The sequence below is a fragment of the Micropterus dolomieu genome, linkage group LG05 (genome assembly GCF_021292245.1).
Source record: "Micropterus dolomieu isolate WLL.071019.BEF.003 ecotype Adirondacks linkage group LG05, ASM2129224v1, whole genome shotgun sequence".
NCBI lineage: Eukaryota > Metazoa > Chordata > Actinopteri > Centrarchiformes > Centrarchidae > Micropterus > Micropterus dolomieu.
Genome location: NC_060154.1, coordinates 7,766,549 through 7,789,126, shown reverse-complemented (window position 1 = coordinate 7,789,126; position 22,578 = coordinate 7,766,549). Strand labels below are relative to the sequence as shown.

General features: G+C 39.1%; 1 protein-coding gene across 1 annotated transcript; it reads right to left on the bottom strand.

The window, feature by feature from the left end:
- Window positions 1-2,226: 2,226 nt before the first annotated feature.
- On the bottom strand, window positions 2,227-20,609 carry alg6 (ALG6 alpha-1,3-glucosyltransferase). Its single transcript, XM_046050452.1, has 14 exons — window positions 20,441-20,609; window positions 20,052-20,136; window positions 19,684-19,773; window positions 19,350-19,438; window positions 19,034-19,116; window positions 18,429-18,493; window positions 17,607-17,792; window positions 16,078-16,213; window positions 12,768-12,853; window positions 11,183-11,267; window positions 10,843-10,913; window positions 9,567-9,635; window positions 7,622-7,814; window positions 2,227-3,334 (listed from the first exon to the last, which is right to left on the bottom strand). Exons 1-14 carry the CDS (start codon window positions 20,520-20,522, stop codon window positions 3,137-3,139), a joined length of 1,518 nt encoding a protein of 505 aa, XP_045906408.1. The 5' UTR covers window positions 20,523-20,609; the 3' UTR covers window positions 2,227-3,136.
- Window positions 20,610-22,578: the final 1,969 nt, after the last annotated feature.

The window sequence follows — 22,578 nt, the reverse complement described above, 5'->3', positions numbered from 1 at the left end:
GTGCATATTCAATTTTGACAGCGAGTGTGGTGTGTTTAATATCACTGGGTGCCAGTGGGGTTACAATCATGTTTTCCTCTCCCATATTCCCCAGGTTTTTGTTAGCGAGGCATCTCGGCTGTTGACAGCTAATGGAATTGCTCTTCACCTCCTGCGCGTATGATCCCGCGGAGATAAGGCAGGAGATGAATGTGGAGTCTGTGCTGTCAGATGTAAGGCTGAGATGTGTTGGAAGCTGTCATTCATTTGCGAGAGAAGTGTCTGAAACGGTGGGAGCGAATCCTCTGACATGTCGTACCTGCCGTAGTCTCTGCCTGGCAGCTGACAAATGTTGATTCTACATTAACTACAATGCTGCAACGCTGTGCAAATAATGTTCTTTCAGATGGCAACCCTCATCCCCTTTATGGCTAAAACTATGCAATCCTTCGCACCTGTGCAGTTTAACACCTTTGAAAAGTAAAAGGGGGGGGGGGACTGTCTTACACAACACAGTAGTCTCTGTATTTGGCAGTGCCTGGGAAGGCCGAGGCCTCTTACTGCCCGAGTCGACCTATAAGCAACAGCTGGTGTTCACAGCAACATTTCCTATTTCTGCCTTAGGTGGATCGTGTAACTCTCACTTTATCACCCTTAGAGGCCACGTGAAGGACAAAGCCAGCAAGCCCATAAACAAAACTAATGTTTTGATACAAGCCACTTTGGAGATTGATTTAAGGATCTGTGGGGCTTTTAATGCCCCTTTCCCACTCCTGTTATATCACAAATATTCTCCTATACCAGTGGTTTTAACTATAGGTTGGGATCTAAAGCTATTACTCCAAGTGAGAAGAGTGAACAATGTGTAGCCTATTAGTAATCTGGGGTGCCCTTGGGAGATTTTCTTCACCTCCCATTCACACAAAGTTTTAGCTATGAGGGTACAGTATCTACTTACTTGCTGTGCCTATCTCTAGTGCATGGTTTAGAACCACAGAAACTGCCGATATGCATCCTGGATAACTAGTCAGACTAGGTGGCGACAGGAACCATATTTTCACTGTGGCTTGAAAATGAAATGTGTTTGCTCTCTGGTGTGTAATTATATAACTTTATTTAAAGGCCAGAAGCACATGAACTCGATCCTTTATCAGAGTGAAATCATGGAATGTGACATTAATATAAGTTTCCAATTGCAAACTTAATGTGTCTCAAAATAGTTACAACAGAGCAAGGTAGACACAACCTTTGTTTGTCTGCTTTATATAAAGGTTTGTTTTTTTTTAAACTGTAGCTAATCCTTGATATTTTCATTATCAACTTTTTTAAATTAGTTTTACAATTAATCAGTTATTCTTTGTCTATAAAACAAAAAATAGTGAAAGATCCTCACATTTAAATAGCTTGAACCAAAGAATTGAGATTTTTGCTTGATAAATGACTTTTAGTTATTAAACGAGTTGCACAATTGTCATAGAAATGCAATTTTCTTGTAATCGATTTAACTAATATTTTTTAGCACTGCTATACTAATAATTTACTAATATTAATTAATCTTCCCATTTCAGAATTTTCATTCCCATTTTCCCTCACATCTTTCTAACAAAATTGGCATGACTTTATATAAACATGTGTAATAAAAGGGCAAACCACCACCTTTCACACCACCTCTAATTGGCCCCTTGTGTTCATGTTTCATTGTAGTAACCGTTAACTCAGATCTTGAGCTCCTATTTGTCCCTGTGGCCCATTATTGGCTACCAGCCTGGAGCCTCAGATGCACTGGCAACCCTCACTGACCTGATAACATTTATAGTTGTAATGGATTTTTTTATGCCCGTCATTAACTAGCTCAGAGATTGGAGAAAGAAATTGCTTGTACCTTTTTCTGTGGTATTTCAACTTTATAGCATTATGTTCAGATATGTCACCTTCCATCATCTCTTTTTAAGGCCTGTGCTGTCACTGGTTTTGTTTTAAATGAACAGGTCTTGTGCAGGACCGTTGTAGTATCTAGGACTTGTAATGAATATTTAATGGTGTTGAGTAACACCTTTGGAAAGATATAATTTCTGTCCAATTATTGTCTGTCTCTGCCAGACTGTTGGTGGTGACAGTTTATATGAAGCTGCTCAAAATCTAATCATTTAACAAAGTGGCAATAAAACTGATGTTCACTTTAGGTCATTGAGAAATTGTATTTATTTTCACAAAAAGTGAATTTGTACAAAATAACTTCAGTGATGGGTAAAAAATATACAGTAGAAAATCGTAAAAAAAAAAAAAAAAAAAAAAAGTTCACATGAATAGATAATGACAGCTGTCTGCTGACATCCAGTCCCATCAGGTAGTTGTTTTAATCACAACTGCCAGAAGAGGTAATGAAGGTGGACAAATTAACAGGAACACCTTACAATATCATACGTCTAGAATCACCACCAACTATGTCTTTAAAAGTTACCAGTTAAAATCAAATCAACACCTCTGAAACAGAGGTTCCTATTATTGTGGGCACCTCATGCATCTTGAGCATACAGGCACAGAGCTATCTAAGGTCAAGTGTGTAGGCTGCACCCTGCTTGCCTATTTGTACTTTTGAGATTAGCCAGCAATAGTGTAGTTTGAAGAGTGAAGTATCATTGGTCAAAGCAAAAAGTATAAAGGATAAAGTACAAGTAAAGACTAAACTAAAAAGTGATTTTGAAAAAGGAGAGGACTGATTTCATGAATTTATTTGGTCCAAACTGGAGAAACATCATTGCCCTTTCTCTTGATGTCACATCTCCTCTACATTGCCATTTTGTAGTATAAGAATTAAGCTTATTACAATTTCGGAGAGACCAAGGTATTATCATCAAATCTCTCGTTTTGTCTGGGCAACAACCTAAAACGTGTAATGCAAGAAGACGACAAGCAGAAAATTATCCTATTAGAGAAGCTGGAACCATCAAATGTGTGGCATTGCTTGAAAATTTGCCATTTTCATTTGATCAACTAATCATTGCAGCTATACCATTTGTGCTATCTGCACTGGGGACATGATGGCATGAGTGAAAGCCTTCATGCACATTAAGAGTCCCATGGTATAACAGTGGCTTTCCTGGAGCTAAATTATTTAGAAATCTCCTGCCGTGTACATCACCACATTTGGCACCATTCAGTTGTTCTTCTTCTGGCTCTTTCTGGTGGGTGGCTCGCTGAACTGGACAATGTTGAAATATATAAATGTTCCCCAGAAGTGCAGGAAAGCAGTAGTAGACACCAACACAGGAAACAAGTCAGGTAGATGTGGTGGAGGAACCAGAGCTACACTCACAATGCTCAGACCAGCCATGACTGCAATGCTGATGTAGAACTGTAACATAGACAGAAGGAGTGGTTATCAATTGATGCAAATGAAAGAGGCACACTAGATCATACACTAGGGATGGCCGAAGCCGAATATAATACAAAAAATTACCGAACACTGAACAAGTACATTCACATTTTTTTCATTTATTTTGCCTTTTTTTTTAACCATTGCATAAATTTAATAGTCAAAATGTGCTTTTTACTCAGTGTTTCCCACAGGACTTGGAGGGTGGGTCCAAGTCCAAGATGTCTGGTAAAGGAAATTACATGTGTCCATTTACTTTTAATGTACACATATATTTTATACTTTCTGTGAATATAATCCAACTGAATTTATTTCCATATTGTTTAGACACCTTATTTTGAAAACGGGACGTTGTCACATGTGTATCCTTGTGCTGCAGAGACCCAGGACTGGAGGGCTCTGCAGCCGGTGATTAAAACTGCCCAGAAGATCGTTGGTATCCATCTCCCGAGCATCAGTGATATCGGTGAGGTGAGGTCCCTATGCAGAGCCCAAAGGATACTAAAAGGACAGTACCCACCCCAGCCACAGCCTTCTGGGAAGAGATAGAAGTTTCTGCTGCCACACCACCAGACTGCAGAGCAGTTTTTCCCCCCAGCCATCAGACTCTACTTCATCCTCAGCACTGCTCCAGTGATTATAGTTTATTTCTGTTACCATTTTTCATAATTGAATCTTTATTAATGTTTACTGTCTGCTATGTAGCAGAAGGGAGTTACAAAACTCAATTGCACTCTACAACTTGTTGTATTGTGACAATAAAATCTACCTACCTACTTAAATTCCTCAAGTCCGACCCAATTTGATAAATAATGTTGAATGTGGCTCTCGTATCGCATAACATGAAGACTTCATAGCCTCTCTTCAGGTAGGACTCTCATACTGCAACACTTGTCTTTGTAAAGAGAGAAAATGACAGGATAAAGTCAGTAACCTTCCGGTCAGCTCGCACTGGTCCGTTTCAGTGGATTTACCATAAAGACTTAAATATGTGTGCACTCCAAATTTAGCTGCGGCTATCTTAATCGCCTTCTCAGAAACGAGTGACAGAAACACTCAAAGTGGGTCAGACTGTTTGTTGCCTTTTCTAGTCAGCCACAGATGTAATGGATGTGCTAAGAGACAATTCAGCATAACAGTGTCTGCAAACGGCAATTTTTGCATCTTTCTCAGACACTTAAAAATGTGTTCACACTGCCGACATGTCAACATAATTGTTTCGTAAAATTTATTCGGTCTTTTGACGTATTAGGCCGAATACCGAAAGTGCTTTTTGTGCTAATTTCGGCCGATTAATTTTGGTGGCCGAACATTCGGTGCGTCCCCATCATCACACTATATGTTGAGTTCTTAATAAAATGCTAAAAGACTTAACAAACCCAAGCTGTGGTCAGGTGCTACTTTAAAGCTACATAAAAGGAGAGATGAAACTTCTTATATTAGCCTGACAAAAAGCTCTTAACTCAAGGTCGACTTACTGGCTTTTTTTGAGCTTTTAACTACATCTTATTGTCATCAGAAATGAAGTTTGCTCAGTTATCATGGGGATGGCACAGCTGTAATTTGCAACCACAGTATGGAACCTCAGTCACTTGATAACAGGTGGTCGTATAAAAAAAAAAAAAAATCAACAACTGAGCAAACTCTCTAAACGCAAATAAGTGGATCTTGAGGTCAGATTATTTTGTCAAATTACTATTTCAAAGATCAAGGACCTTCAAAATATCAAAGAATTGTCAAAATAAAGCAGGAGTGATGTTGTTTCCGTAATGGTACATAATTTTTTATTTTTTTGGTAAGAGGAATGAATTGTAACTGGGATGTCATCAGATTGTTCTACTTCAAATGACGTAAGTGTCCTGTGTGATAGACCATGACTGATAAGCTCTCATCATCCCAGATGAGGACAAAGCTCTCAAAAAGAAGGAGACCGACGAGGGTTGTTAACGGGGCACTCGATATTACACATCAAGATTAGTATACTCCTCATGACGAGTACTACTCAGCCTGTAAAAGCTGTAGGACATCTTCTATGGCTTGGGAAGGAGCTTTCTGTAGTTGGAAAAAAATACCCCACATATATTATTTTCATCATCGGCTTGGAGACAGGAAACAGAAATTCTGCCTGACAAATTGAGCTGTGGGCATTCATATGCAGGGAATGAAAGATATTGTAAAGTTGCATTATTTAAAGCACATGATCCAGCCTTTTCCAGATCCAGTTTGACTTATTCTAAGGATCAAAATGCAGGATATCTCAGCCTCTGTAAATTGCTGAAATAGCCCTATAATGTGGACAACTCTTTGGCGATTGAATTGCTATTCCGTACCAGAGACTGTTCCTCATAAAACAATGATAAACCTGGGCACCTCAGGCTATGAACAAACTATTAGCTTTTCCCTTAATCCCTTAAAAGTGTAACTATAACATCAAACCAATGAATGATTTAATTTGAAAGAGCTCTCAAATCACATTGCATATTTATCACTGGATGACTTATATCAAATTGGTCATTTGAGAGGTGCTATAAAGAAAAGATAGAGGCTTACAGGATCACACGGCAGAACAGGCAATTTGAATTAAGTTGCAAACAGAACTGATGGTGCGAGCGAGATCATTCGTGTGTCTATTTGGGCTTTATGACCCAGAGATAAGTCACAGAGTAAGATGGAGGAAACACCTCATGCCCACACCCTCCCCGCCACCGCAAACCCATGAAACCTTATCGCCATCATTGGGGCTCGCTATTTATGCTGCTTGTGTAAATAAATATATCTAGACAAACCTGTGTTAATGACACGCTCTATAAAAAGACACCTTCTCTTAATCTCTGACACCCTACCAGTGCCCCTGTCACTAAGGGTCTGGCAGTGCAGCCACTTCAGATGCTGTGGAAACTTAAATAAGTGATAAATAATTCTTTGGCTGGCAGCAGCTTTCATCCCCGGACAGCTTACACAGCTTACAGCAGCACATGATCTTTATTTATACAGTTGGGTATATCTTCCCACACAGTTGCAATTTAGGTCTAGTGCCACTTTCAAAGTACAGGCCACCTGGGATCCTGAAATCAGCACCCTTAAAATTACAAATGCATCGGCTTTACATCCCCACCCCTCTCCAGTGTGCAAGAGCAGACATGAATTACTAATAAACAGTAAAACCACTAGCAGTACTTTGTTTACTGTTCATTGAACATGGGCCACATCAGAAGCTAAAGGACTTAACCTTAAAGCCCCTGTGTGTAAGATCAGAACATTTGGGATTCTTACAACTCGTAGTATCAAAAAAGTAGAGAGGAACTCTGGCCACAAATGACCTTGCGCTGAAAGCAACACAAACCACGGAAATTTTTACTGGGATTATCCCGTGTCTCTACAAACAAAAACTCATCATGGCATTTTAATAATTTGAAAGATGCTATAATGAAGATGATATTGTACTGGCTTTAAATTACTTCATCATATATGCGCTGTACTCTGTTTGTGTTGATGAAAACAAAGATGAAGACATGCAATACTGCCTTCCCTACTTATGTTAATGTATATTAAGTAATCTGCACAACCTTTATTTTATTAGCAACCAATTAGAGCTGCAACTGCAATGACAGAAGTTACCACCTTCCATACAAATCTCTGGGATTACAAACCTCTTCAGTTTGACCTACAACATCCAACTGATTTAAAACATGAAATCACATTTGAACTTAGTTAATGTACTCCTTATCCCACGAAAAGACAACATTGTGTTCACTTCATCTTTCACATGCAGCATGGTTGGGGACACGCAAGTCTTGGTGAAATTGCACTTTTTGATCAGTCAGACATGGTTATCAGTTGTCCAACATGTGTCTCTATATGCAGATATTTTTTTTTTGTTGAATCCACACATACTCAGCAAATACTGAGTTAAGATTTGCACGTCAAAAAAAAGTCTATGGATCAAAGCCAGGGTAAATTTGCATAAAAATTTTGAAGTTAAAGTTTTGTACATATGTTTCTTTGTTTATTGTCCTCATGGGGAACAATAAACAATATGTAGGTACATTTAACAATTGTTTCAACACAATTAAACATGTTTAAATGTATGAATTAAAATGCTACTGAAACAGTTCTATGCTGTTTTTTAACGTCTTGATTTACTAAACAACCAAATATAGCTTGAGTGTAAGACAGAAGCATATATGTCTTTTGACCTGCAAATCTGCATATTACTGCTGGTTATTGTACTGTTAGTCATTGCACCAGGGCTTGCACCACACTGACCTTCCATCTCACAAGGCAGGCCAGGTCCAGTTTAGGTAGGCAGAAAAACAGCCTGTGGTAGGCTCCCAGTCTCAGTTCTTCCTCTGAACAGTGCTCCAGTGCAGGCAGAAGATAGATGCTGAAGTAGAGGAAGGCCAGTGAGGTCACAACGTAGGGCACCAGTAGACCGTCCTTCAAAAACAAAGGCAGCATGCTGCACAAAGGGACATGGACAAAAACAATGGTGCATTTACAGTTTAGGCATTTTTGCTGTTGTCATTGTCTGGAGCAATGCACAATAACCCCAAACAGAACAACATACAGATATAGCTATTGCAGAAGTTATGTCAAGTTTTTACATGCAATGTGCAGCTGGAGCTTTGATACACACTTGTACAACAGAATACCGAAATATACATAGCAAGATGATGATGGGATTTTTATATACGTCCATCAGTTTGTTATTAAGTTCAGTATCATGTTTGCTGAGAAAAGGGCAAACCACATAGCTTTTATCCAGCAGGCCTGCACAAGCAGTCTGTCCCCTGGGGAGAGATGGCTCTGACATCCATGCCAAGCTTATCTTAGTTTAGCAGAGGAGTAAGAACAAGAACAACAGTTGACTCATAGTAAATCGCACATCACCCTGCTTGTAAAAACCTATCCACTCACAACAAACCACTCATTCTGCTTTTTACTCCAACAAAAAAGCTCCATTCAGCAGATAAATGTTTAACAATTTGGAAATACATACTTTGTCAATTTAAACACACTCGCTGCATTCTGTCCTCTTAAAATTGCTATGGTTGAGCCTCCATTCAGCCAATTATGCTAACAAAAGATGTATTTCTCTAAATGCCAAAGTCTGTAGAGGATGCAGATAATGTGAAAGTCCAAGTTAGACTGTACATAGAAGCAACCACAGAATGACCTCCTGTCCCAACACAACGCACACTTAGACAGCAGGCATGCAGACTATGCCATGTAATCCCCAGATATCCTTATACTAAACCACACGCACAACAATTAGTGCTGCCGGAAGAATTTAACAACAGCTGGTGAAAGTGAGACAGAGCATTTGCAGCACTACTTGTCTTTCCATTCATGGTCCTCAGCTCAACCCATATCACAGATCCGTTTAGCTTTTTAGGATTATTACTATGGCATTTCTCATTTCATAGTTAACAATGGTGAGGCATTTTTATGTCATTAGGAGAAAGAAAGAGGCGACATGACAATGAAATGCCAGATTTCATTCAGAACCCTGTACCATGTGTCAACTTAGCCACCAGGACATCCCACAGGTCCACATTTTCCTTAATGCAAGACTATGTAACTTTTGCTGAACAATGGTCACTTTGGCCACAAGTGGCAGGTATGGAATATGGGTAAATGATCAAATGTAATGTAACATTAGCACATGTAGAAAATACTCCAGTAAAAACCAGTAAAGTGACTCAGCAGTCAATTATAAAGCAATAATTGTGATAGAGCCAGACTATTTTTTTTAACAGTGTTTTGCCATATAGATTATTACTTGACATTACATCACCTGTGAATATCCATTTACATTTATTCATTTAGCTGACGCTTTTATCCAAAGCGATTTACAATTGCTATACATGTCAGAGGTCGCACGCTTCTGGAGCAACTAGGGGTTAAGTGTCTTGCTCAGGGACACAATGGTGGACAGGTCACAATGGGAAATTGAACCCGGGTCTCTCACACCAAAGGCATGTGTCTTATCCATTGCGCCATCACCACCCCTAGCATTTCTTCCCTGCATGGCAACAGCACAAAATGTTTTCATGAGCATGGATCCTAAACAATAAAAATTTTTTTAACAATGCACTAAAAAGCTATAGCACATCTGATATAAACAATTATTAAGACCCCCTACCACCTTTGTTTAGTTACTGGTTCACAGTTTGAATCTGACAATGGGGTTTCTCCCACTTAGTCTTACCTGAATGTAGAGGCCTGCAGGAACCAAATAACCATCAAGGGGAGGTCATTCAGCAGGAGGCAGACAGGCCTAGAAAAGATCATAGTTGGACATACTTACTGCTAAACACACTACAACAAGAACCATTAATTATTTTACAGCAAGACGGGAAATGAGCCCATGTTAGGTCACAACCAGCTGTGACCTGATATCATGCGTGTATAATAACTGCAACTGACCCAATCAGTTATTGACAGTCCTTCACAAGGCAGTCAAGTGTATGTTGTACCACATTATTTCATCAGTATGTGTTTATCAGCAAAGGAATTTTACTGTAACTGCGCTGACATGTATGGTACTGTAAAATCTTAAATAAGTGTGGTTAAAAAGTATTACTTCATGGCACATGTGTGTGACTGTGTTGTGAAGGCCTGTTGTTAATTGAACCTGGTTGCCTGCATCATTGCTTGCCAGTGCTAGCTGTACACTGTGCTCTGAGGGGGGGCACTTTCCACCGGTCCCTCAGCCCATAATTACAACCAGTGCTCTTTGGCGATCCTGTTACAGCCCAATAATTGATCCTGCGCAAACAATGCCCTGAGCTGCTGCCTGCCATTCTTTCCTAATCCCTGGACATTCATTACTGATTCATTCAGGGGGACAGGTGGGAGATATAACTCAATAGCTAATAAAGCAACAATCTACCCTAATCTAGATTAATAGATGAGCCTAGATCTAGGAACCAAATCCCTTGCTGTCAAATCTATGCCATACTTCACTCTCTACCTATAGCCGCCACTTCTTTTTACATATGGAGGTGAAAGCTAATGAATCACACACGCATGCATGTCTTTATGCTCACACATGCAAGTACTGCATTTTCTCTGTCAAATATGACACACAACACAGCACATTATTATGACAATGGAAGCTGGTAGGACAGCTTTTGTGTCTGTGTGGCACAGAGTGTGATGACAGAGGTGAGTAACCCCTCTGTTAGCAAGTCTGTTCTTAAATAGATTGTTCCTCCGCAGCTCTGGGAGTACAGCATGAGGATGATGTCACTTTTACAGAGTGCACATGCATTCAACTCATTAACAATCTGCAGGACATAAACTGAGATTTGAGGTGGGGAACAGACAAATGGCTCCTCTGTGAGCAGAAATTAAATCTATACTCATGAATATTTGAGATATCACTACAAGATAGAAAAATTACCATCGCTGCTGTCGCATGTTGACAAATCACCCAGTGGGACAAAACCTCAAGAAGTTACTGTTATTACCTCTGTACTTACAAGGCAGCCAAGAGGATGGACTTCTCGTGGACTTGATAGGAGAAGAGGAAAAATGCCAGAGATGAATTAGCCTAAAATAGACATTGACATGATTAGTATAACTATGAATAACAATAATATTTACCATACCTTTTAATAAAGACAGTGAAGGCATCAATAATGCTCACACTGTAATTATTTAATACTATTTTAGATAAGACAGTGAAATGCAGAAAGCTCTCAAACTAATTAAAATGATCAAATTACTGGTATTTGAGCCTGCAAGCGATCGGTTAAAAAACAGGTCTCATCTCTCTGTAAGAGAGGGTCCCTACATGCTATTGTTTCAGATGCCACTCACCAAGGCCAGTTTAAACTGCCAGAAGGTGGGCTTTGTCAGAAGTCTGACAGAGGAAGGTAGGGCTGCCAGGAGAGTGCAGGCAAAACTGAAAAAACAATACAACTGAGTATTAAGATTATCTCACACCAACACTGTCAAAAACATGCACAAAAAGTCTGAAAATGTCAGAGTCAGAGACAAAGTAACTGCAGCAAAACATTACAATACAGCAAAAGATTACAATACAGCAGAAGACTTGTAGAGTAAACAATCCATTTGGAGTCAAAATGAATAATTCCATTTTATTGCTAATAATTCCAGGGTTACACATATATCTTTCTGTTGTGTTGACATGGCTTCAAGTGAAAACTGATAGCGACCACATACCTGAAAGGCAGTCTACTATTTTGCCAGAATGACAAAACACACACAAACAGCTAAGTAAGATTTGTTTTCAGTCATTGGTACTAGACAATCCTATAATTTTGATGTCAAACGCAAACAATCAATATGTGGATCCACAGTGGATCCACCTTCTTAGGGTTAGCAGGCATTAGTTGAACCCTTCAATTGTCACCTGTTAGGGCTGGAGGCACCGGAAGAGAGTGACTATGTGTCAATGTGAATGTGCTGAGAGGTTGTGTTAGTTCAAGGCATGAGGGCAACAATATGTTTGTACTTCGACACAGACAGATAGAGAAAATGATATTGGTAGATAAATAACAGTAATAAAAGGACCAGTAAGTGGGTATTTATTGTGTATGAAAGCGCGTGAGTTATGTGTGTGCAGGGCAGGGTTTTGCGGTCCGGAAGGACATGGATCACTTTTCACAGCTGATTCGTCCTATGTACACAGTACACCCACACCAGAGCATTTAGCAATCCACGCCCTGTGCCAAAAAGACGAGAGTGATTTTCATTTGTTTCAAATGCACTACAGTCAAAGAAGTCCAACTTGATCCCCGGACTTAGCCGTCTGGCAGAAACGTGTCCATGCAGCGAACATACGACTCCTAAATTTAGAGTGCTGGGTTATTTCAGCAGGCTCCACTATGAAACAACTGTAACATCAACCTTTTCCTCACATTGTTTAGACAGATTCTCTGCTTTTGATCAAAATAACTTATCTGATACTTCCCAGGATGCTTAAATATCACAGGTCCAGTGCTAAGTGTTTACTACGTCATCTCCTGTGATTGCATGGTTCATTTGTCTCTGGCACACGTTATCATATCACATCATCAAGCACATAATTTTAAGTTTAAAGTTTATTTACTCTGCATCCATCTCTGTATTTGACACATTTTAATAACTCCTTGGGTAATTTAACTTCTTGTCACCACATTTGTAAAGACCGCTGCAATTTCATGTTCTTCAAGTTCCTCACAAAATGTTTCCTTATGGGATGATCTTATTTTCCCTCTGCTGGATCACGGTTCATTCCCTTGGGCAAGCTCTTTCCCAGGAAATGACAATGGTCAAAACAAGAGACAGGAGGGTGGGCTTAAAGAAAGAAAGGCAGAACAATACAGCAAAAGAGAGAAGGAAACAATGAAAGATAGAGGAGAATAAAGCAGGAGCTTGTTAGTTAGATAGAGGGGATTACCTGAGGTAGATCTGGGAGTCACTGGACAGAATGGATCTGATCTTTATCAGGATGTTCAAGCTGCACCATGTGTTGGCCACTTTATCCTGCCCACACACATACACACCACTTGGTTAAATGAGAAATTTTGTAAGATGAAAACATAAACTTTTTTCAGATTCAAAACATATGTTCATGCCTGTGTAAAAAAATTAATCAGAATTCCATTTTGAAGAGAAAGCAAATAAGTGGCATTGATAGAAGTAATTTCCTCACTGAAAGAGCAATAAAAATTCCGTAACCCTCCATCATAAATTTACTCCCCTTTCAGAAATGCATGGGACTTATTTGTAAACAAGGTTAAGTGTCAAAGTGAGTAGTTTCTGCATAACCAGCAGATACAGACCAACCACAGAGCACTGCTGAAAATAGACAATGTCAAATTGTTAAACAATTCTTTATTTAACTTTTTAGGTTTTTCAAAAACTATTTTACTGAAAACTGGGGTTGCATCTAACAATAATTTTCATGAGCAATTAATCTGTCAATTATTTTGTTAATTAATTGAATTGCTTATAAATGTCAGAAATAGTGAAAAATCACAATTTCCCTGAGCCCAAAGTGGCATCTTCAAATCATTTATTTTGTCTAACCACCGATCCAAAACCTAGAGATTCAATTTACAGTGATATAAAACGAAGAAAAGCAGCAACTCCTCACATTTGGGAAGGTGGAGCATCTTTGGCATTTTTGCTTGACTGAAATTATTTATTAATTATTAAAACAGTGGGCAATAAATTTTCTGTTTGTCTACTCATTTCAGCTTATTTTAACACACCATAACTTTTTCTCTCATGTTAGACTGTATCATTTTTATAGTTTTTGTAAATAAAATACTTTTTTAAATATCTGATCTCCAAGGTTTGTGAATGATATGGAAGATATGTTACAACCTTAATACCAGCCTAAAAGTACTTGCAGCTTATAAGAGAGGAGGAGGGCGCTGCTGTGAGATTCAGTTGATTTAAGTGATTAAGCACTTGTGCAGGGATCAGATGATACTGGGGCCCAAGCTGCCACTGTGTACCATGATATCACACGACAAAGAGACAGCGTGCCTAGATTTGCTTTATGATTCCACTGTGAATGGTTTCAGTGTGTGGCCCTGTCTAGAAAAACTATTTCTGGCCTCCTCTCTCTCCTCTGTGCTACAGCTGCTCACAGCACAGCTGTGTGGCTCTTAATGGCAGCCTAGTCAGCAGCACTGGGCCATCCAGTGTTGTGTTGTCTCAGATCCTTCCCTCTCTCCCTCTACGCTCCAAATAACCGCTATGAGAATGTTCCTGGACGTCGCCTGAAGGCAACATATGAATGAAGGGGGGGGGGTCTCATCGGCAAATGTAAGGGGGCGAGAGCTGTGCGGCTCCTTCACCTATAAGCTAGCATGGAATTTCACAGGGAGAAGCATTTGGTACCATTTTTGTGTGTAGGCAGCAATGTGAGACACCAGAATGCAGCTCAGTGGGTAAACTTACAACTGGTCCCGCCCAGAAGCTGCCACGACCACCAGTCACTAGCCCTTCTTCCCCACTACCCCTTCTCACCCCTGTCCCCTTGTCCAAAGCTTCTGCTTACGTGCACAATTTCACATTAAGTTCAGGATGGCTCGCCCCGGCAGCCTCTCATGCTGTCGTCACAGGGGGGTAGTATAGTGTCTCTCACACCCTGTGTATTATGTTTGCATCATTTCGTTGAACAAATACTGCCACAGCGCATGCTTCCATCTGCTCCCTGGTAGAATTTTCAATTACTTCTCACATCCATGACACCTTGTGGTGGGTGCCTCCTTGGGGACTGGGACAAGAGGGTTTCAGAAATGAGAGCTGCAAACCTTTGCCTCTGAGCTGTCACTCGCACACACAAGCACAAAAACACAGACAGTTATTTTACCTATGCTTCTAGCATGACAGCATTCAACACTGCCAACTAAAGTACTCTCTCACTGTTCACTATCACTTTCCTTCTTAATTAATATCATATTACTGTGGCTCCTTTTCTCTCACAGGCAATGACTGACCAAATCATACAAGCATGTGTGTGTGTGTGCGCGCGCTATGCAACAGTCTAACACACTGATATGCTTTCTAAAGATGAAGTCTCTAGCAGGCAACAGTTGTCGGATGTGTTCTGTTACACCTTTATGTGTAATGTTGGCCCCACTCATCAGTCCATATGGCTAGAACATGGCTGTGCTATGAAGTGCTGAAAACACCCAGGCCATAAATTAGTTTGATTTATCTATATCCTCCTACTGTACATCCTGAACTCCGACACCACCCAGAGATAGGGTGAAACTGATCTCCTGACCTTTCACCATTTTATTCCACTGTTTTCTTTGATCCTGCAGGTTATCCATTTCCCATCAGCTAAGCATTTGAGGGTGGAAGGGTACTCACCATGCTGGGAGTATGGACCAGTGTGTAAGGCATGAGGAGTACCACAAATGTTGTGTATGACTTTCATTAGTAAGTACTGGTCACAGCCTTGTGCAGTAAATCAATAAAATGCCTGTGAATGAGGTCTTTAGCTTCTTAGAAAAAATATCACTTCCAAGAAAATTGTGAATCTTGACTCATCCTAGACAAGTAAGCACAAACATAAATTCCAACCAATAAAGCCATCACCAGGAAATCTTATAATATCAAACAGCCTTTCTCTCTTTAACCAAATTACAATTTAGAATGATCCTTTGCTGTGTTGTGTCTTGCAACAGGCAACAGCCTGTTTCAACAGGAATTACATTGAATTAAGGAAAGTAAAAATACCACTTCATGGTCATTTAATTCACACTGATTCTTACACAACACAGTGACATTAAAATGAGCTAATTAATCAAAAAGTGACTGATTGAAGAATCCCATATTATGTGATATGATCATATCAGGAGCCTGAGATACACATTCTTATGTAGACCACCAGGAGGGATTGTAAGAAGGTTAACCATCTGCACCACCTCAAGGGCAAGTAAGTCTTCCATGGAAACTATCAATGTGAAATGTGCATGTGACCTGTATGGGTCATCAAATTTCCAGGCCATATTAGTGTAACATGTTCTGGCCTATATGTTGAGCAGTACTGATCTTTGTGATCCATCAGGGGATATTCTCTTCTTCCACTTGTGTCTTTAAATCACATATTGGGATTGGGAAGTGTAAGTGCATGACAAGAGTACAGATGGTATTCTTTTGATAAGACTGGGTTTCAAAAGCAACATCAAGCTTCTCAGATGTGGTTTGCAGGCTGACATTTCATTCAAGAAACTCTACTGTACCTCAAATAGACCTCGAGCCACGGGAAAGATTCTCCTGACCACCTGCATGGCCTGACTGCGGTCAGACAGGAAGGGCAGCCAGCAAAGAGCAAAAGTTACCAACACCGTTGAAGCAATTCTCACCAACAGGAAAAGCCTACATTGAAAGGGGAATACAGAAAGACAAGATATACCATAAATAATGAAAACATGAGCAATCCTTAACACAATTTGGAAATTATTTTATCATTGTAATTTCTAAAAAAAAACAATACAAATGTTGAAATTAGCTTGTAGTTTAACTTTGACTACTTTTATTCCTCAACAATTAGTAATGTCTGCAAGTCCTAAATTTGGGGTTTGGCCCTTGTGTTGAGGAATGCAGTGAAAGCCATGCATCAGCTGAAAGCGTAGGTCAGCCTATCTTGTCAGCTGTAACTGTGAAGCTGCTGGTTAAGTTGCACACACAGCATAGCTGAGGAGTTTGGGCATGGCGAGAGTGTCATCTGGACATACCCCCCCCCCGGACCCTTCTAATCCAGCACTCCATTTGCTACTAAATGCCCTTGGTACATTGTTACTAGATAAACAGACACTGGACACGCTAGTAACAGCATCCAATCTGATTACCTCAGTCATTCTGTGGATCTCCTGAGGACACTGCTCTCTTACAGATTGACATTACATATCTGCTTTGAGCACTCAGCTGACATGTCTATGCAGAGTGACAAAACAATGTAACAATAAAACAATAAACAGTTGAATAGTCATGACTTCACGGACGCAAACATAAATCCTCTTGATTTTGTTTTGCAGAACTATGCCAGCGGTTGCTTTACAGAGACATGAGTTGTGATACTAAATAGTTTTCACTTTTCTTTCTATCAAAAAAGCAGGAAATATGATAAATCTCTTTTGTTGCCCTCATTCTTTTTGGGGTTTTTTCTTGGCATCACTCACATGATTCATTCTGTTGGTCACACTGTATTGTCAGTGCGCTATGGCATGAACTTTGACTCTATACTATTGGTTGCTCACTATTTTTGGAGCTCTAGGAACTGAAGCTAAATAATTTTGATACTGATCAGTGATTCTTAACCAGGGTACTATTACCCCAGGAGGTGCTTCTGCAGTTACAAGGATACATGGAAAGATTGAGGAGTAGCTTAGATAATTCCCAAAAAATAGAATTATGATTTTATCATATACATCTGCATATTTGTATTGAGGTAAATAAAACACATACAGAATTACTGATTGTCTGATAACAATCACAAATAATTATGTGTGAAAACTAGGAATAACAATAAAAAGATAAAAGTACTTCCAGTTTCTGCCGTTCCAAATAGTATTAGCAGGACTACGAACTTGACCAACTACTGAGAAAAAAAAAAAAAAAGCCTAAACTTAGACAATCCAGGAACTCTATGTCTTGTATGGATTCACATTTGCTTAACTGCATGCCTTAACTAAATTTCCCCAAAAATGTAAAGAAAAGAAATGTGAAATGCAGAACAAACAAAACATAACACACAAATGACTAGACTCACCCTCGCCCCATCAGGCCCAGTTTGACACACTTCCCCAGCAGGTAGCAGAAGAAGGGCAGAGCATGGTACAGCTCCATCTGTTTGTAGTTGAGAGCCAGACAAAAGGCCATGGAGCCCAACGCATCCCAGCCCAGACCCAGAGCCAGAATCCCCCACAGGGCAAAGCCCAGACTCACTCCATTGTACCTGATACAGTTGAGGTCAATATTGTGCTAAAAGTGTCTCGATGTAATAAGTCTAATTTGAGGTAAAGAACTAAGTCTGCTGGTATGGGACAAATACCTTAGACAGCAGCTAATCCAGGGTCAGTTCAAACACTCACTTTACACATCTTCAACTCGTTGAATGACAACAGCTTAGAAAACTGGTGCAAAGAGGTATACATTTAACGACTCTTTGATTCATTGTTTAATCATTCTATTATTTGACAGAATGGCAGGGTGCTGTATAAACTGTGTCCCAAGTCAGCTGGTGTTTGTTTCCATTTAACCTCTAATAAAGAACAAAGGCACCTGGTGTGCACATATATCTTGAAGTGAAAGCCCTCATTTAGTGGTATACAACTAAAATAACAAACAAGTAACAAGTATTACAAGTATTTTAAATCCTTACAAAATCACAATTCCAATCAATTAAACTCTACTACAAACAAAGTGCTACAAAAGCTTTGAGAAAAATTTACATAATATACTTTTCCCTTGACATACTACTCTATTAGGATTGGGCTTTTAAAAATCAGTATTCCACAGGAAGTCATCAAACAAATTACAATAGTAATATTAATCTGACTCCACAGTAGAAATGCATCTGTACAAAGGATACTGGAAATGCCCATAGTCAATGAGGATTAGCCCAGGGTACAGAAGGAAGCAGAACAGAGTGGAAACCTGGAGAAAAAAAAAAAGAGCATTTTATACAGTCTATGATTTATACATCTTTGGAACCAGTCCACCGATTATTAGTATACAATGATCTATCAAATGTTATGGGTTATGTCATGCATCAAAAATTTTGGACACCTGATGAACTTGTGCAGACTTTGTGGTGTAAAAAAATAAATAAATAAAAAAAAAAGATTTAAACAAAGCAGTTTTTTTTTTTTTTTTTTATTGACTCATTCCTTTCCTGTAGTTGCTGATTCATACTTCGGGTCAGATGGTGCGAAAAGCATGTGCCACCATGCACTCAACAAAGGGCAATGCATGCTGCGATAGCTGGTTCTGTAACTGTTTGATAATTTAAGGAAAATGTAATAGCATCATATTATATTGCAATAATGACTTCATAATTCCCCCAATTTGGGTGACCAGTGTTGTAATCAGTTTTTATATGGTTGGGTTCACAGACTAAGAGGGGAAATGTGTCTCGTTTGGGTCTTTAGATGAAAAAACTATTAGATGTTGTGACATATTGGGAGAGCGTGTTACCTTTTTTTTAGAGGATCCATCAGTCAGGTATAAACAGTATAAAACCACTGCAGGGATGTATATCAACAAATCTGCCACCAGGACTGAAAAAGAACAAAGAACCATATTATTTCTACATCTAATTTATATTTTAAAATGGTGCAGCTTATGATTTGAACTATCAATGTATCATCAAAACAGGTGAAATGCTTTCTATATCATCATTGCACAATCATTACAGTTAGTACTGTAAGTACATTAATTATTTATTACATTAAGGTTGCGGTATATATGGTTTACAGAAGATTTTCACTTTGTTTTCTCATGGTTACTGTACCTGTAGCTCTCATGAATAACTTGTGCGCTGGACTTTCGTAACCTCTGGATGTCTGGAGCTCCACCCATTCAGGGTTTATTAGCTTGGCTCTGCAGGAAATTATAGATGGCAGAATCAGAGAGAAGTTTGTTTGTATTGTTTTATAAATAAAAAAAACCCTTAAATGACAGGCAAGGGGACTTGCTTTTGTAATACCTATGCACAGGGTATATACTGTAGAATACAGTAGTAAAACTCCATGGACCTGCTCTTTTGTTTAATAAATATTCATACACTAAAGCAGAGATGTCACGTACAGTATATTCTCTAAATAATAATAATAAACAATACTTACACATAAGCACAGATCAGGCTGTGGTAGGCAGTCAGAGGAGGGTAGTCAAGACCCCAGTAGTTCAAATCATTCTCAGTGGTGTTAAAGTACCTGGAGGAGAACAAATGTTACATGTATTTATTCTGAAACTGTTGAAATGTCATCTCATTAAAAGGGACAGCAGCAGGTTTTATCCCCTATTCTGTGGTATTGTCGCTATGTGACTCACAGAATCTGGTCTCAGAATCAGATATACTTTAATGTTTTGATTCTGATCATTACAACATTTCCCTATTTTACAAGGAGGCTTCAAAACATTAATTCACTGTCAGGAGCTTGTATTTCTTAAACTTGCTCCACTGAGTAAATAGATAAAGCTTCAGACTGACCACTCCTGCAGAGGGAGGTTGTAGGTCACCTCTTGCCAGTGCCTTTGAGCTTCATAGTCGCCAAACATGGGAGGTTTCCCCGCCCCTGGAGAAAAATATTGCAGCTGTTAGTCTGGTTAAAGTGGAAACTACTGCACATCACGACATCACGAATGACAGGAATCACACACACACACATAGAAAGAACAGACTGGCGATGACAGCTTCTCGAGCCAGTGATTATGCTAACCGCTAACAGCAACTTGTATGTGAACAACACCTTTCTGTCAATAGCTTATAGAAGATCAAATGCGCTACACTAAAAAATAGCATTAACGTTAGTGTTGCACAGAAGGCTTGATTCTGTGAATGTTGCCGCAGGTTAACGTACAGTTCCACACACTTCCTACCTGAATATGAATTTAACGAAACACCCCATCTCACAACAACGCCGAGCAACACACAAATGGATACGAGACTCCACGTTTGCATAACTTCGACCGGTAAAATTAGCTTTTGGAGGACAAATAAAAGCTAAAAAAACAGTTCATTGAGACATTTCATTGGCATCTGTTTGCATTTCCTGTATACGTCATCCATAAAGACTTCGTTGCGCATTCTCATTGGACACTGCACGCTGACATAGGCGCCGAGCGACATGAGGCGTTCGCGAGCACCTAAAGAAAGACAAGATCTTCCTTTCATCAAGCCATCACAGCATAGTTAAGGCTAGAATATTTTTTTATCAAACGAGTTTTAACTTTAGCCAAGACGGAAAGACAATTTTTTTTTCTGACCTGGTTACATCTCTTGTGACTTCAACATTTTTTTGTTAATAGTTACAATTTGAAAGTGTTACATTTCCTATTTACTTTGAATGCAGCCTCGGTTGGGACGAGATAATGGAAAATTAATGGATATTGTGCATTATTAAAGGTCTATTTGTCCACTAATATCTCAATAACCTATAGTGGATGTTGAATTCAGAGAAGTATGAATTTAAGAAGTGTCTTTTATCCAGGAGCAATTAAGCATTTCCAACAATATTATACGGGCGGTGAAACAAAATCGTTAAATGACGAGTAAAATTCCTCCTTTTGTTAACACTCAAATTCCTCATTCATCATATCAAGGTCATGTAGCTTACCCATTTCTGCATGTCAGTTTAAATATAGGTCAAACAATAATAAACCACTATACCTACAGTAGCTATAGAGGCAACACATAATACACCTATATTCTAGGGACATCTCTAAAATTATATAGGTTATAAATATAAATAAAGGTATTAGATATCTTTGAAATCCTAAAGATGCCTAAATGTTCACTGTCAGCATAACGGAAGATTTTGTGGATTCCAGATGTTTTCTTTTTCTGGGAAATAGAACTAACTACAGTTATGATTATTACTGTCTGGCACTTCAAGTATTTTGTAAAATGAATGAATGAAAAATACAGCTGCTACATATTGAAAAGATAACTCTGGTCATTAAAGAAGCAAAGTAGCTTACATTTAATGTACTCTGAGTTCAGAAAAGGAAACCTTTGCTATCACTGAAATAATGCTTAATGTAAGTTTATCAAGATAAACATATTAGACATTGCACTTTCACCTTGTTTTGACTACATGTATGTCATCTATTTTAAAACTTTGTTGCAACTTACCATGATCTGTTTTAGCAACATCCACTACATGTATGGAGCACTTTAGAGGATCATTTGTTTCATGTGTAGTTTATTGTAACCTTCCATATACAGATGTGTGTATGGTTATACAATGCACGCCTCCCCTTGCCCTCCCCTCACAGTGTAAATCTCAGCCCAGGGGCATGTTCTCTTCTGTGACCTTTTCTTCTGTTGACACCATCGTCTTTGTTCCCAAGGTGTTGGGATTTGCTGGGTGAGACATGTTCCTTGTGGTTCTGGCATCAATTATGCATAAATAATAATAACCACGGACAACTGCTGATTTGCAATGACACTTTCATTACAACGGCAGCAGCCTATAACTCACTGGTACCTATTAGTTATTAATGCCTGGCCACGCCAGCTTTACTTTGTCATTTATTGCTTCATCTCTATGCCTTTTTAAATATTCAGTAACTGCTGTACCTACATTTACTGTCTGTGATCTCCGCCCAAGAGAAGGCTATAGCTTGTGGTGGAAGATGACCTAGTTATTATGGTGGCATGGGCCTTGCTTGCCAATGCCATTGTAGTCTATCATGTACAGTCAAGTTTGCTACAGCAAGTCAGATGATCTTTTTGGTGGTTTTGTCACATGTTCAACAGTTAACGGTAAGAACAAACAAAGGCCCATAATTCAGAACTCACTCTTTTGTTAAAAAACATGATTTATTTTATGATTACTTTAAAAGTCTGCAGGTGATTTACAAATCAACTAATTTACAACTTCTGATGACATAGAAGTCCTGCTATTCCTTTAGATTTACAAAATCATTGATTAGTTGTCTAGAAAAAATCCTGCAGTATTTGTAGTATGCATTTACAGGAATATCAGCACTGTCTGAGGCTTTAAAAGCCTAAA

What these genes read in the sequence shown, in the direction of transcription:
- alg6 (XM_046050452.1), bottom strand. Translation starts at nt 20,522, where the DNA reads ATGCAAACGTGGAGTCTCGTATCCATTTGTGTGTTGCTCGGCGTTGTT. An exon ending in ATTGACTATGGGCATTTCCA is followed by an intron (nt 17,793 to 18,428) that starts GTATCCTTTGTA and finishes CAACTGTATCAG; the next exon opens with GTACAATGGAGTGAGTCTGG. An exon ending in CCTGCCTTGTGAGATGGAAG is followed by an intron (nt 3,335 to 7,621) that starts GTCAGTGTGGTG and finishes TCTATGTTACAG; the next exon opens with TTCTACATCAGCATTGCAGT.